The sequence below is a fragment of the Anolis sagrei genome, chromosome Y, assembly GCF_037176765.1.
Source record: "Anolis sagrei isolate rAnoSag1 chromosome Y, rAnoSag1.mat, whole genome shotgun sequence".
NCBI lineage: Eukaryota > Metazoa > Chordata > Lepidosauria > Squamata > Dactyloidae > Anolis > Anolis sagrei.
In genome coordinates this window covers 76688586-76704427 of record NC_090035.1, presented here as the reverse complement: position 1 = coordinate 76704427, position 15842 = coordinate 76688586, and the positions used below count along the sequence as shown (strand labels likewise).

Below are 15842 nucleotides of genomic sequence, written 5' to 3'. Positions count from 1 at the left end.
CATTTTTACCTTTTCAATAAGGTTGTGGTGTACTTATTTCCAATAGGTTATGGAATTTCCAATACAAAGACCTATTGCTATTGGTAGGTGCTTCATCTGTCTGGCAAGATGGGTAGGAGGAGGAGGAGAGCCTTACCTCGAAGTAGGTGGAAATGGTCTGGGTATAGCAGCTTAAAACCAAACAGCGTTAATATCACCTCCACAGAGAAGGAGCCGCGGTCAACAAAATCCCCGTTGAATATCTGACGCGGTGAAGAGACTTCGGCTCAGGAAAAATAAATACAATTCTGGTGCCCAGAGGACACCCAGATGTTTTTGATCTGTTATCACCCTTCTCTCATGTCCCTGCATGGGGAGCTGGAGCTGACAAAGGGAGCTCATCCGCGCTCTCCCCGGATTTGAACCTCTGACCTGTCGATTTTCAATCCCGCCGGCACAAGGGTTTAACCCATTGCACCACCGGGATATGTAGACAGATGGATATTACTGAAACTAAGGGGAAAATAGAGTATGTCTAAGTAAACTGATAAAAGGAACACTTATCATGCAGGCTTGGGGGAAAAGATAAAGAAAAGATGGGACAATATAAGAAGATTAATACGAATGCCAGATGACAAGAATCTACTTGTTCTTCGAATAGAAGAAGATATTGTAGATGGAATTTCTTTATATGCTAGATTCCTGTTAGATTTATATGCTAACAAAACTCCATCATACTTTTCTTTATTTCCCATCTTTTTCCCACCCCGCTTTTCCTTGATGTTATACAATTGTGACAATCTATATAAATAAAAATGTAATGTTTGTTTGTGGGATTAACATAACTCAAAAACCACTGGGTGAAATGACACGAAATTTGGACACTACACCCTTAACAGACCAACGAGTGACCATCACTCAGAACTCCCCCCCCCCAAAAAAGTAGAAAGGACTTAAACCCCCAAAAAGCTTAATTAGGAAAAGCTAAATGACGATACAGGGGCGGGGGGAAGGGAAGGAAGAGGGAGGGAAGGAAGGGGAGAAGGAAGGAAGGAAGGAAGGAAGAGAGGAAGGAAGCATGGAAGCAAAGAATGAACAAATGAAGGAAGGAAGGAAGGAAGTAAAGAAGGAAGAAAGGAGAGAAAGAGGAAAAAAGGGATGGAAAGAAAGGGGTAGAGAAAGAAGGAAGGAGAGGAAAGAAAAAAGGAAAAGAGGGAAAGAGGGAGCAAAGGAAAAAGAAATAAAGGGAGAAAGAGGGAGGGAAGGAAAGACAGAAGGAAGGATGGAAGCAAAAAGCAAAGGAAGGAAGAGGTAGAGAAGGAAAGAGAAAGAGGGAAAAAAGGGAAGGAAAGAAAGAGGTAGAGAAGGAAGGAGAGAAGGAAAGGAAGAAAAGGGAGTGAAGGAAGGAGGGAAAGAGGTGGAAATGGAAGAAAGGAGAGAAAGAGGAAGGAAAGACAAAAGGAAGAATGGAAGCAAAAAGTGAAGGGAGGAAGGAAAGAGGCAGAGAAGGAAGGAAGGAGAGAAAGGGAAGGAAAAGAAAAAGGAAGGAAAGAGGTAGAGAAGGAAGGAAGGAGAGAAGGAAAGAAGAAAAGGGAAGGAAAGAATGAAAGAGGGAGTGAAGGAAGGAGGGAAAGAAGGAGAGAAAGAGGGAGGGAAGGAAAGACAAAAGGAAGAATGGAAGCAAAAAGTGAAGGAAGGAAGGAAAGAGGCAGAGAAGGAAGAAAGGAGAGAAAGGGAAGGAAAAGGAAAAGGAAGGAAAGAGGTAGAGAAGGAAGGAAGGAGAGAAGGAAAGAAGAAAAGGGAAGGAAGGAATGAAAGAGGGAGCGAAGGAAGGAGGGAAAGAAGGAGAGAAAGAGGGAGGGAAGGTTGGCCACAGCAATGCATGGCTGGTACAGCTAGTCTATATAAATAAAAATGTAACATTTGTTTGTGGGATTAACATAACTCAAAAACCACTGGACGAATTGACACCAAATTTGGGCACAAGACACCTATCAGGCCAACGAGTGACCATCACTCATAAAAACACTGAAAAACACATTGGAAGAGACTTAAAAAGCTAAAAAAAAGTAAAACGACACTACAGCGCATGAGCAAAAATGATTCCCCCGGCAAACAAAACACGCAATAGCATGACCACACTCTTTTCCAGACTACAGCTCCCAGCATCCCCTAGACCAGGCCCTTTAGGAGAGGAGGATGATCCAAATGCACTGCTTCCAAGAGGCAAGCTTTCTTCTCCTTGGATTTCTTTGAGAGCATCCCAATCCCTGCATATTTCCAATTTTCTATTCCTGGACTGCAGCTCCCATCAATCCTCGAGATAGATAGATTAGATAAAGACAGATAAGTAGGTAGATAGATCAATCAATCAGGAGGACTGCTGGGAGTTACAGTCCAAGAATGGGTAGAGAAGGAAGAAAGGGGAGAAAGAGGAAGGGAAAGAAAAGGGGGGAAGAGAAGGAAGGAAGGAGAGAATGAAAGAAAAAAGGGGAAGGAAGGAAGGAAAGAGGGAAGGAAGGAGAGAAAGAGGAAGCGAAAGAAATGGGGGGAAGGAAAGGAAGAGAAGGAAGGAAGGAGAGAAGGAAAGAAAAAGGGGAAGGAAGGAAGGAGAGAAAGAGGAAGCAAAAGAAAAGGGGGGAAGGAAGAGGAAGAGAAGGAAAGAAAAAAGGGGAAGGAAGGAAGGAAAGAGGGAAGGAAGGAGAAAAAGAGGAAGCGAAAGAAAAGGGGGGAAGGAAAGGAAGAGAAGGAAGGAAGAAGAGAAGGAAAGAGGAAAGGAAGGAAAGAAGGAGAGAAAGAGGAAGCGAAAAAAAAGGGGGGAAGGAAGAGGAAGAGAAGGAAGGAAGGAGAGAATGAAAGAAAAAAGGGGAAGGAAGGAAGGAAAGAGGGAAGGAAGGAAGGAGAGAAAGAGGAAGGGAAAGAAAAGAGGGGAAGGAAAGGAAGAGAAGGAAGGAAGGAGAGAAGGAAAGAAAAAAGGCGAAGGAAGGAACGAAAGAGGGAAAGGAGGAGAAAAAGAAAGGAGAAAAAGAGGGAGGGAAGGTTGGTCGCAGCAACGCGTGACAGGTACAGCTAGTGAAATAATAAAAAAGGAATGCCGCCTGCATTATGACTCCTGCTTCCCTCCAAAGAGAGGAGGTGATCAATACAAGAGACCCAGAACGGAGCACCAAGAAAGGATACATAGGGGTTTGTTTCTGCCGGCAGCCCATTCAACTCAAATATGTTCAGGAGGTCGTAATACTGGCCGTGGGTGTCTCCACAGACTGTGATTTTCTCTGTCTGGAGCAAAGAGAGAAGAGACAATAGGGAGTAGAGACAACAGGTGGAATCAAACGTATTTCTTTGCAATGAGCCCTGGATTATTTCCCTCTGTTCAATTCCAAGGGACCATGACATGGTTGTGCCCCAAACCTCCCAACTCAAGAACAGGAAACGTAATGTTGGTGGACAGGAAAAGAGATTTAAAGATGGGCTGAAACCCAACCTTAACAATTGTGTGATAGACACCGAGAACTGGGAAGCTCTGGCCCTTGAGCACTCTAACTGGAAGTCAGCTGTGACCAGCAGTGCTACAGAATTCGAAGAGGCATGAATGTGTTTTCTGATGGTCTTTGGCGACCCCTCTGACACTCTCTTGTGACCCCCAGGATGAGAAACCTTGATCTAGAGCAGAAGTCCTCAAACTAAGGCCCGAGGGCCGGATACGGCCCTCCAAGGTCATTTACCCGGCCCTCGCTCAGGGTCAACCTAAGTCTGAAATGACTTGAAAGCACACAACAACAACAATCCTATCTCATCAGCCAAAAGCAGGCCCGCACTTTCCATTGAAATACTAATAAGTTTATATTTGTTAAAATTGTTCTTCATTTCAATTACTGCATTATTTTTAAGTGTTTTTATGCACTACAAATAAGATATGTGCAGTGTGCATAGGAATCCATTCTTTTTTTCTTTTTTCTTTTTTGCAAATTATAATCTGGCCCTCCAACAGTTTGAGGGACTGTGATCTGGCCCTCTGTTTAAAAGGTTTGAGGAACCCTGATCTAGAGCAAACTTGCCCAACATGACAAACTTTAACTATTGATGGAGTTTCAGGGGGTTGACCCTGATGTGAGTTATAGCTCACCCACAAACGTATGCATTTTGGGAAAAAATGTCTTTTTCAAATAACCCGGGCAACGCCTTTTCGGTGGTGGCCCCTCGAGTCTGGAATTCACTCCCTAAGGACATCATACATGCCCCAACGTTGGCAGTTTTTAGGAGGAGCCTGAAAACGTGGTTGTTCCAGTGTGCCTTCCCAGAATAAGGAAAACACTTATTGCTGTCCTCAAATGCACTTTAGTATTCATTAGGATTGCCTGCGCGCCCTCTTCTTCCTTTGAAAACCCTATCCTAGTTTACCCTACATTGTTCATGCCCCAGAATTTAAAATTTTAATTATTACATTTGGCCCAGCCATAGGTTTTTTAAATGCTGTATGTTATTGTTATTGCTTATTGTGTATTTTTTGTTTTTGAGTTTTATTTTAACTGTGTGTATTGATTATTTTTTATCGCCTTTGTTTATTGATGTGCTGTGGGCTTGGCCTCATGTAAGCCGCACCGAGTCCCTTGGGGAGATGGTAGCGGGGTGCAAATAAAGTTTTATTTTTATTATTATAACGGTAGGTACCCAAACTAGTAATAATATAAGACTTTATTTCTATCCCGCATTATCTTCCCAATGGGGACTTAGGGTAGTTCACAACATACAGCGACAAACGTTCAATGCCGTAAAGTACGACCCAAAAAAGCAAATAAACAACCCATAAATCAAAAGTTCTGAGAGTGCCTTGGACTGCGAGAAGATCCAACCAGTCCATCCTCCAGGAAATAAAGCCCGACTGCTCACTGGAGGGAAGGAGACTAGAGACAAAGTTGAAGTCCTTTGGCCACATCATGAGGAGACAGGAAAGCCTAGAGAAGACAATGATGCTGGGGAAAGTGGAAGGCAAAAGGAAGAGGGGCCGACCAAGGGCAAGATGGATGGATGGCATCCTTGAAGTGACTGGCTTGACCTTGCAGGAGCTGGGGGTGGTGACGGCCGATGGGGAGCTCTGATGTGGGCTGGTCCATGAGGTCACGAAGAGTCGGAGACAACTGAACGAATGAACAACAACAAATCAAATAACAACATATTATGGTATTAGCATCGGTGGAACTCAGTCCATTTCTAGAGTACAGACCTCTATAGCTTATTCCATAATTTCGGGCTGCAAAGGGATACACTCACTTCTTTTAACGTCGTTTCAACTAAGGTGGGGAGTTTCGATAGCACCTCTTTCGCTTGCACCAAGATCTGCAGGAAGGGAGAGAAAAGTCAGGCTAAATAGGAGGAAAGATTGATGCAAAAAAGAGGGGTAAAATCAATAAACATGCATTTATATCCTGAGCAGTATTATACACTTCAATTGTAATCATTTAAAGCCAAGTACAGAAGACTGTGATCAGAAGTGATTTTTGAAAAAGCCAAGGACGGTCTTGTAGCATCTAATAAGTCAACAGTGTCTACAATATCTTGAAAGGTTTGTTTATTGATGTTTTGTGGGCTTGGCCTCATGTAAGCCGCACCGAGTTCCTTAGGGAGATGGTAGCGGGGTACAAATAAAGTATTATTATTATTATTATTTCATTGTTTCATATCAGCTCTTATCACAGCTATTTAAATATATTAAATCCTATTTTTAAAAAATGCAATGCTTGGAACATGAGTCTTTCACACACAGAACTAACAAGTAAGTACATATAACTTATGCGGCCAGCAATGGACTGATCTTGGACTTTGATTCTGAACTGGCAGAATTTTTAAATGAATGTTTATAACTTTATTTTAATGTATTTATGTGTTTGGCATCTAATGGTTGCCTGTTGCAAAGCCACTCAAAGTCCCCATCCAGGGGTGAGAAGGACAGGTACAAATGCACGGAATAAATAAATAAATACCCAATTATAAAATACCAAACAATGCAACATTAATTACCTCTTGCCTAGTAAGTAACCAATTAAAATTCCGTATTACTGAAGAATTAAATAAGAGAACTTTGAATATAAACAACCACATCATAGTTAGTTTTTTAAACAATTTTTTAATAACAGTGTTAGGAAACTATGTTGAGTATGAGAGTAAAAAACAAAACAAAAATAAATATTCGTATATGTAAATATACAAATATTTACCAGTAATATTGTTTTTAACTCTTATATTCAACATCATTTCTTAACTCTGCTTTTAAAAATTGTAATTTAATGCCTAAACATATGTTTATTTACCTTTTGCTATTTGTTTTAATGCTGGTCACTGACTAAAATCATTCTCTCATATATATATACACTCTCTCTCTCTCTCTCACACACACACACACACACATATACATATACATACACGGCGCTCCATGCAGTCATGCCGGCCACATGACCTTGGAGTTGTCTACGGACAACGCTGGCTCTTCGGCTTAGAAATGGAGATGAGCACCACACCCCAGAGTCAGACATGACTGGACTTAATGTCAGGGGACTACCTTTACCTTTTACACATATATCATTTTTTTCACAGCTATTGGAAAAAGACCTTCCACATTCATTGGGGTAAGAGGGTGAGAATCTCCACAAAAGTAGGGAAAGAGTATAAAAATATCTAAAAAGAATGCCTCTATAGAAATCTCTAGGTCCTCCAGCATGTTTTTATGGTCAACGTCTAGCAAAAGCTGAGCACAGAATCATGCTGGTGGAACTAGAAATGCTTTGTCTACGAATGTCTAGGGCCCCTTCTATACTGCCATATACAATCCAAATTATCTTATTTGAACTGGATTATATGGCAGTGTAGACTCATATAACCCGGTTCAAGGCAAACAACGTGGACTATCTACTTTGATAATCTAGGGTCCTTAAACTTTTTCAACAGAGGGCCAGGTCACAGTCCCTCAAACAGTTGGAGGGCCCGATTATAATTTGAAAAAAACAAAACATGAATGAATTCCTATGCGCACTGCACATATCTTATTTGTAATGCAGAAAACACTTAAAACAATACAATCATTAAAATGAACAATTTTAACAAATATAAGCTTATTAGTATTTCAATGGGAAGTGTGAGTCTGCTTTTGGCTGATAAGATAGGATTGTTGTTGTTGTTGTGTGCTTTCAAGTCATTTCAGACTTAGGTTGACCCTGAACGAGGGCTGGGTAAATGACCCTGGAGGGCCGTATCTGGCCCCCGGGCCTTAGTATGAGGACCCCTGATCTAGATTATATGGAAGTGTAGAAGGGACCTAGGTCCTCTATTACCATTCTCTGGTCACTCTCCAATGGAAGTCCAAGGTGGAGGACTTCAGAGATTTCTGAAGAGCACACATTAATCAAATCCAGATCTATAAACATTAAAGTCACAGATATGGAGGTCTGATGGTACTTTGGAAGTTAAAAAAAGCAGGGGCAAATGATGAAATATGGATCATTATGATTAAGAAGTGAAGGATATCTGGACAAGGAGACTATTATTATTATTATTATTATTATTATTATTATTATTATCATTATCATTAGCTATCCTCTGCCATGTGTTGATGCAGCCCAGTCTGTGTATATGTGTATTGTGTGTGTATATGTGTGCGTATATATTTGTGTGTGTATATATATGTGTGTATGCAGCCCAGTCTGTGTATATGTGTATTGTGTGTGTATATGTGTGCGTATATATTTGTGTGTGTATATATATATGTGTGTGTGTGTGTGTGTGGTTTTGCACATGTGCTGAAATGTAATTTTTGTTTTTTGGCTTTTTAGGTCTCTTCAGCTGTGTTTTCCGGTGTTTTATGAGTGATGATCACTTGTTGGCTTGAGAGGTGTCTTGTGTCCAAATTTGGTGTCAATTCGTCCAGTGATTTTTGAGTTATGTTAATCCCACAACTGAACATTACATTTTTATTTATTTATATTATTATTATTATTATTATTAATATTATTATTATTATTATTATTATTATTAGCTGTCCTCTGCCATGCGTTGATGCAGCCCAGTCTGTGTATATGTGTATTGTGTGTGTATATGTGTGCGTATATATTTGTGTGTATATATGTGTGTGTGTGTGTGTGAGGTTTTGCACATGCGCTGAAATGTAATTTTTGTTTTTTGGCTTTTTAAGTCTCTTCAGCTGTGTTTTCCGGTGTTTTATGAGTGATGATCACTTGTTGGCTTGAGAGGTGTCTTGTGTCCAAATTTGGTGTCAATTCGTCCAGTGATTTTTGAGTTATGTTAATCCCACAACTGAACATTACATTTTTATTTATTTATATTATTATTATTATTATTATTATTAATATTATTATTATTATTATTATTATTATTAGCTGTCCTCTGCCATGCGTTGATGCAGCCCAGTCTGTGTATATGTGTATTGTGTGTGTATATGTGTGCGTATATATTTGTGTGTATATATGTGTGTGTGTGTGTGTGAGGTTTTGCACATGCGCTGAAATGTAATTTTTGTTTTTTGGCTTTTTAAGTCTCTTCAGCTGTGTTTTCCGGTGTTTTATGAGTGATGATCACTTGTTGGCTTGAGAGGTGTCTTGTGTCCAAATTTGGTGTCAATTCGTCCAGTGGTTTTTGAGTTATGTTAATCCCACAACTGAACATTACATTTTTATTTATATTATTATTATTATTATTATTATTATTATTATTATTATTATATTTATTTACACCCTGCTTTATCTCTCCTGCAGGAGACTCAAAGTGGCTTAACATAAAAGCATCAGCATGCAATTAATCATTATCAATTGATCATTATCAATTATCATCTCCCAGTTTCGCCAAACGCATCATTTTCAGCATCCCTGGAACAGAGGGGAGGAAGTACCTGGTAGGCACACTTCCTGTGAAGCTTCTTTTGATCCTTGTACCACTGCATTAGCTCCTTCATGAATTCGGGGGTCACTTTCCCATCGTCCAGTTTGGGGCCGCTGTACTCGTCCTCGATGGCTGGGGGGGGGGGGGGGGGAGAAAGGTGGGGATGGTTTAGAGCAGGCATGGGTAAACTTCGGCCCTCCAGGTGTTTTGGACTATGACTCCCACCATTAAAAAACAGAGTCCTGCCTTTCTGATCATCTAGGGTTGGACTGCCCTTCACAACATCCTGTTTCTAGCTTTCTTCAAACACATTCAAAGGTAGGGGATTATAAAAATTCGATTTCAGGGGCATTCAGACTTCAACTGTGCCAGAGTTCAATCCAGATGCAAGGACCAAGGCTGCCTTGCTCGTGCCGTTTGCAAAAACGGTGTCTATTTACTCTTACTGATTAAGCCTCTCTGTGATGAGATCTATTTATGATGGGAGATTGTGGTCTATTTTGGGCCCTGGCAGGAAACCCTCGGCGCAGCCAGCCGGCAAAGTGGCATTAGTCACCGGCAGGAAGAGGCCAGGGCTGCCTTTGGAAAGGAGGGAGTCACGAGGCAAGAAGGCCTCCTTCTCAGCCATTTCCAAACCTAAAGGGAAAGGCAGGGCCCCTCCTGATGTCTTCCAAACTCACTCAACAGAAAGACTGTAACACACCAGTTTTCAAGTCCTATAGAAGGAGGATGCCTTCAGGTGCATCTAAATCAGGCATGGGCAAACTTTAGCCCTCCGAGTGTTTTGGACTTTCACTCCCACAATTCCTAGAAGCCGGCAATAAACACACCAAAGGAACAAAGGCCTGGCTGCTTACAGGCAGATGCCCTCATGATACAATCTCCTCAGTTGCTGTTGTTGATTTGTTCAGTCACTTCCGACTCTTGGTGATCTCCTAGACCAGCCCAGGCCAGAGCTCCCTGTCCGCTATGGTCACCCCCAGCTCCTTCAAGGTTAAGCCAGTCACTTCAAAGATACCATCCATCCCTTGATCGGCCCCTCTTCCTTTTTCCTTCCATTTTCCCCAGCATCACTATCTTCTCCAAGCTTTTCTGTCTTCTCATGATGTGGCGTATAAAGAAGAACAGTTGGTCATGAGTTCGAAGCTAGCCCGGGTCGGAGTGAGCTTCCGACCAATTTGTGTAGCTTGCTGATGACCTTTGCAGCCTGAAAGACAGTTGCATCTGTCAAGTAGGAAATTTAGGTTCCACTTAAGCAAGGAGGCTAATTTACAACACCATAAAAATCTCCAGCAAGCCTGTAAAGAATGAGGAAGTACTTCATCAGTGTCACAAATGGTGATGGTGAAGCGACAGCTCCCCTGGTGGCCAGAATACCCTCATGAAAAAGCTGGAATGTTAAATGGCCTCTGTCTATATATGTTGTGTGTCTATGGCATTGAATGTTTGCCATGTATATGTACATTGTAATCCGCCTTGAGCCCCCTGCGGGGTGAGAAGGGCGGAATATAAATACTGTAAATAAATAAAAATAAATGTGGCCAAAGTACTTCATCTCTGTCTCTAATATTCTTCTCTATAGTGAGCAGTTGAGCATTAGTTTCCGGAGAATGGACTGGTTGGATCTTCTTGTGGTCCAAGGCATTCTCAGCATTTTCCTCATTTCAAAAGCATCGCTCTTCCTTCGCTCAATCTTCTTTATGGTCCAGTTCTTGCATCCATAGGTTACTATGTGGAATACCATTGCTTGAACTAGGCGGACGTTCGTTGCCAGTGTGATGTCTCTACTCTTTACTATTTTATCGAGATTGGCCATTGCACTCCTCCCAAGATGGAACCGTCCTCTTTTTTCCTGGCTGCAGTCTGCAGTAATCTTCCCACTGAGAAATACAAACCCTGTCTCTGACTCCACGTTTTCTCCCTCTATTTGCTGGCTATCCATCAGTCTGGTTGCCATCATCTTGGGTTTTTTAATGTTTAACTGCAGCTTTTGCACTTTCTTCTTTCACCTTGGTGAGAGGGTTCCTCCGCTCCTCCTCGCTTTTGGACATCAAAGTAGTATCATCCGCATATCTAAGGTTGTTAATGTTTCTTCCAGCCATTTTTACCCCAGCTTTGCATTCGTCAAGCCCCGCACATTGCATGATGTGTTCTGCATACAAGTTGAATAGGTTGGGTGAGAGGATGCCGTACGCCTTTCCCAATCTTTCCAGTCTGTTGCTCCATGGTGAGTTCTGACTGTTGCTACTTGGTCCTTATACAGATTCCTCAGGAGACAGGCAAGGTGGCTTGGTCTCCTCATACCAACAAGAACTTGCCACAGTTTATTATGATCCACACAGTCCAAGGCTTTAGAATAGTCAACAAAACAGAAATAGATGTTTCTCTGCAACTTCCTGCCTTTTTCCAATATCCAGCAGATATTGGCAATTGGGTCTCTTGTTCCTCTGCCTTCCCTAAAACCTGCTTGTCCATCTGGCAACTCTATCTCCATGTCTTGCTGGAGTCTTCCTTGCAGGATCTTGAGCATTACCTTCCTGGCACGTGAAATAAGCTAATGGATGGATCCCACTCAAATTCTTTCAAATCAGGCTTGCTAATTGCACCCTTTACACTTGGTCAAAAGATATTGGTTCTTTCTTCCATTCTGGACATTCCACAGGTATATATTTTCCACTTGCTTTACCACCATCAGATCCTCTGAAGATGCCAGCCACAGATGCAGGCGAAATGAAAAAACTAGGTTCTTGTGGGTTTTTTCGGGCTATAGAGCCATGTTCTAGAGGCATTTCTCCCGACGTTTCGCCTGCATCCTCATTACCTCTGAGGATGCTTGCCATAGATGCAGGCGAAACGTCATGAGAAATGCCTCTAGAACATGGCTCTATAGCCCGAAAAAACCCACAAGAACCTAGTGATTCCAGCTATGAAAGCCTTCGACAATGAAATGAAAAAAGAAAAAAAATGCTTTGTCAAAGGCTTTCATGGCCAGAATCACTGGGTTGCTGTAGATTTTTTCGGGCTATATGGCCATGTTCTAGAGGCATTCTCTCCTGACGTTTCGCCTGCATCTATGGCTAGCATCCTCAGAGGTAGTGAGTGACCTCACTACCTCTGAGGATGCTTGCCATAAATGCAGGCGAAACGTCAGGAGAGAATGCCTCTAGAACATGGCCACATAGCCCGAAAAAACCTACAACAACCCGGAGAAAATGCTACTAGAACATGACCTTACAGCCCGGAAACCATGCAACACTCTAATGTTGTAATAGTCTTCTAGAACCCATCCTTAGTTTATAGAAAGCACCAAAAAAAGAGCAAATGCTCCACAGATCAGCCCATTCCAACTTTTTTTTCTCCCCGGAGTAGTGTTGAGCTTCTTTTCAGGTCCCTGAATTAAAATTATGACAGTTCAAAATAAAGTTTTTTTCCAAACACAAAACCCCAGAATTCCAGGGAACCCTGGTTGAGAAACCTAGTCCTCAACTATGTCCCAGAATTCTTTGCAATGAGCCTGAAGTTCACGGTAGGCATGCAAAGTCTCGACAATAATGTTCAGCTTAGGCACAGAAGCACCTAGGAAACTGAGGGACAGCACAAGCTCCACTGCAGAGAAACAGTTTATTAATGGACAGGCAGCTTCTCCTAAAATTAGGAAAATGCATGGGATGCTGGGCATCTGGGCCCTATGGCTTTCAGTCAAGGACAACGGCACAAAAGGGCTTGTTCCTCCCTCGGGCAGCTCAACCTTTTTGCCCTTTGTTGTTGCCATGCGGATTCAGTTCCCCCTCTGAGCAAGTCCCAAATGCCTGTCAGATTAACTAATGTCACTAGCTTTAGCAATGGGGGGCTTATTATGCTTCATGGAAGAGAAAGGAAACCTCGCCTTTGCTTTGGAGCGAAACCCTCCCATTTTCACTCTCACGTTCTCCTCTGCTCCCAAACTCACTCATATTCTCAATGTCCAGAGAGTCGACCACGGACCGCTTGTGCTCGTCGCTGGCGATGGCCCGCTCGAAAGCCTTCTGTTTCACAATCTTGTTGCACTCCTGGTACTTCATCTTGGCGTCCTTGTCGTTTGGTTTCACCTTCACAACCTGGGAAGAAAGAAGGAGTTATAGATAGTCAGCCTTTCAACTTTCACAAGAGACATAAGAACCTTGTAAAAACTGCAAATAATAAAGGTGGTTTTGAAAACATTGGAAAAACAACTCTTTTTTGTTATTTTTATCGAGAACTTTCCAAATACATTGAATCTTGTAAATATTTTAAGAAACTATGAATGAAAGCAGAAAGAAAACAGTTATTATATGAGAAAATGCATAGAAATAAATATATAAATGTCATAAATCAATAAATCAATAAAAAAAGCTTACAACTTCTTTTTGGTGCTTATAAATTACAAAAGGTAAAGGTTTCCTCTGACATTAAGTCTAGTTGTGTCTGACTCTGGGGGGTGGTGGTGGTGTTCATCTCAATTTCTAAGCCAAAGAACCGGCGTTGTCCATAGACACCTCCAAGGTCATTTGGCCAGCATGACTGCATGGAGCACCGTTACCTTCCCGCAAAAGCGGTACCCATTGCTCTACTCACACTTATATGTTTTCAATAGGTTGGCAGAAGTTGGGGATAACAACGGGAACTTACCCCACTCCCCCTATTCGAACTGCCAACCTTTTGGTCAGCAAGTTCAGCAGCTCAGCAGGTTAATCCGTTGCACCACCAAGGTTTAACCCATTGCGTTCACTAAACCAGACTGAGTCTTCAGCAGGGAATAAATACACATAGTAAAACCATTCCTCTCTATATAAGATCGTATTTATCTTTAGACAATCAAATCCTAATTCTCAAAACTCTCAGAGATCAAATCATTTTTTTCTGCAAAAAAAAAAAAATCAACTGGTGTTCCTAGTCTTTTAAATATATAACTAATTATTTTTTTCTCTAACCAAAGCAGATAATGTTGGCTAATTTATTAAAATTTTTGGCCTTTAAAAAAAATTGAAACATATTGTCAAATTGTTTACACAGCATTCTTTCATATACCTAAGAATTACTGCTGTTTCCATACGATCAAGTTCATGCGATCGTTTCCATACAATCTAATTGTGTCAAATATTATGTAACAGATTAATATTTTGAACATGAAGTCCTCATGTTGAAATTTTATTTTCATCCAGGAATTTTTTTTGAAGTGTTCCCAACCATGCTGATAAAACCCTTTTCAACCAATAGTGAAAAGGGTTTTATCTGTGTATTGTCGAAGGCTTTCAAGGCTGGAATCACTAGGTTCTTGTGGGTTTTTTCGGGCTATAGAGCCATGTTCTAGAGGCATTTCTCCTGACGTTTCGCCTGCATCTATGGCAAGCATCCTCAGAGGTAGTGACTACCTCTGGTGGCCCTCCTGTAGTAGCCTTTGACTACCACTACCTCTGAGGATGCTTGCCATAGATGCAGGCAAAACGTCAGGAGAAATGCCTCTAGAACATGGCTCTATAGCCCGAAAAAACCCACAAGAACCTGGTTTTATCTGTTCTTTAGTACAGCAGGTTAATCACCAGTTACAGCTGCAATAAATCTTGCCAACCAAAAGGCTGACAGTTTGACGTTGGATTAGGGTGAGCTCCTGACCTTCAGCCCAGCTCCACATCCACTTAGCACATCGAAAACAGCAATGTGAGTAGATAAATAGGTACCACATTGAAAGTGGGGAAGTATTAGGCATGGCAATTCCACCAAAAAGGAGAAAGTTTATGAACTAAAATCACTCTTCTGAAGGGAAGATGGAGTGACAGCACCCCACTCCAGAACCCATGGCCGGAATCGAGCACAGCCTCCAAGATGCTGAAAGATGGGAAAGCCTATAGATACCTCTATCTATGTTGTCTGTCTTGTCATTGTATAATCGGCATTGAATGTTTGCCGTATATGTATTCTGTGATCTGCCCTGAGAGGGGAAGAATATAAATATTGCAAATAAATGAATAAATAGTCAATTTCTGCTATTTCAGCAACTTTTACTATCCAGGAAGAACACATCTGAAGGAATCCCTAGGTCCATGCAACTCTTTAGGAATTCTAGAGGGAGCACATTAATCCACCCAGTGAGGAGTAAATGGCCCACTTGTAAGGAAAGCTCATCTTAGTGGACCCTGAAACCGCCACATCTTTGCAGTGCAACTCTGAGCAAACTAACCAACATCCCTCAAGTTTGGGCAACCTCAGAAGAAGAGGGGAGACCTACTTCCTTCCCATCCTGTCTCCCTTCCCACTCACCGTCTCGTAGTCCCGCAAGGCCGCCTTGAACTTGCCCAACGCCATGTTGCTGGTGGCCCTCCTGTAGTAGCCTTTGATATATTTCTTGTCCAACTCGATGGCCTTGGTGGCATCTGCAAGCGCGTATCCGTAGCATTCCGTCCGCAGGTAAGCCAAACTCCGGTTGCCATAATAGATAGCATTCGTGGGGTTCAGTTCAATGGCTTGAGTGTAATACTTCACGGCATTCTCGTAGTCCTTTGCTAACAAGGGAAGGAGGGGAAAAAAACATAAAAAGAAGAGCCTTTATTGGAGAACCGACACAACAACCATATGCAACCTTATGAGGCACGGTCCAAAGTTGTTCAAGGAAAGGCTAAGGCTTTCTGTAAAGTTTTTTAAAGGTTTATACCATGTTGCATCCACACAGGACAATATTCAACAAAATGTTGATGATAATAATAAATTATTGTTATTATTGTTATTATTATTATGTGAAAAGATTTTCTACCTTTTGACTGACACTAACTCTGCGGTTGCTTACAAGGTGTCTCTTTTTGCCACGGCAACACTGAAAATTTGGGCAAGATGAATAATAACAATAACAATAATAATGCTGAGTTTGTTGACCAAAAGGCCGCAGGTTCGATTCTGGGGAGCGGCATGAGCTTCCACTGTCAGCCCTAGCTTCTGCCAACCTAGCAGTTCGAAAATTTATTTAT

The 15842-nt window shown here is 41.7% G+C and overlaps 1 protein-coding gene across 1 annotated transcript in view; it reads right to left on the bottom strand.

Moving 5' to 3' along the window:
* Positions 1-15842, bottom strand: part of LOC137095148 (serine/threonine-protein phosphatase 5) — a 44861-nt gene that overhangs the window by 18053 nt on the left and 10966 nt on the right. Inside the window, exons 2-7 of the mRNA XM_067461453.1 lie at positions 15142-15383; positions 12815-12962; positions 8876-8997; positions 5251-5316; positions 3160-3258; positions 137-242 (exon numbers count right to left, since the gene is read on the bottom strand). Of these exons, the coding sequence (XP_067317554.1) occupies positions 137-242; positions 3160-3258; positions 5251-5316; positions 8876-8997; positions 12815-12962; positions 15142-15383 (783 nt within the window). The remainder of the gene's footprint in view (positions 1-136; positions 243-3159; positions 3259-5250; positions 5317-8875; positions 8998-12814; positions 12963-15141; positions 15384-15842) is intronic.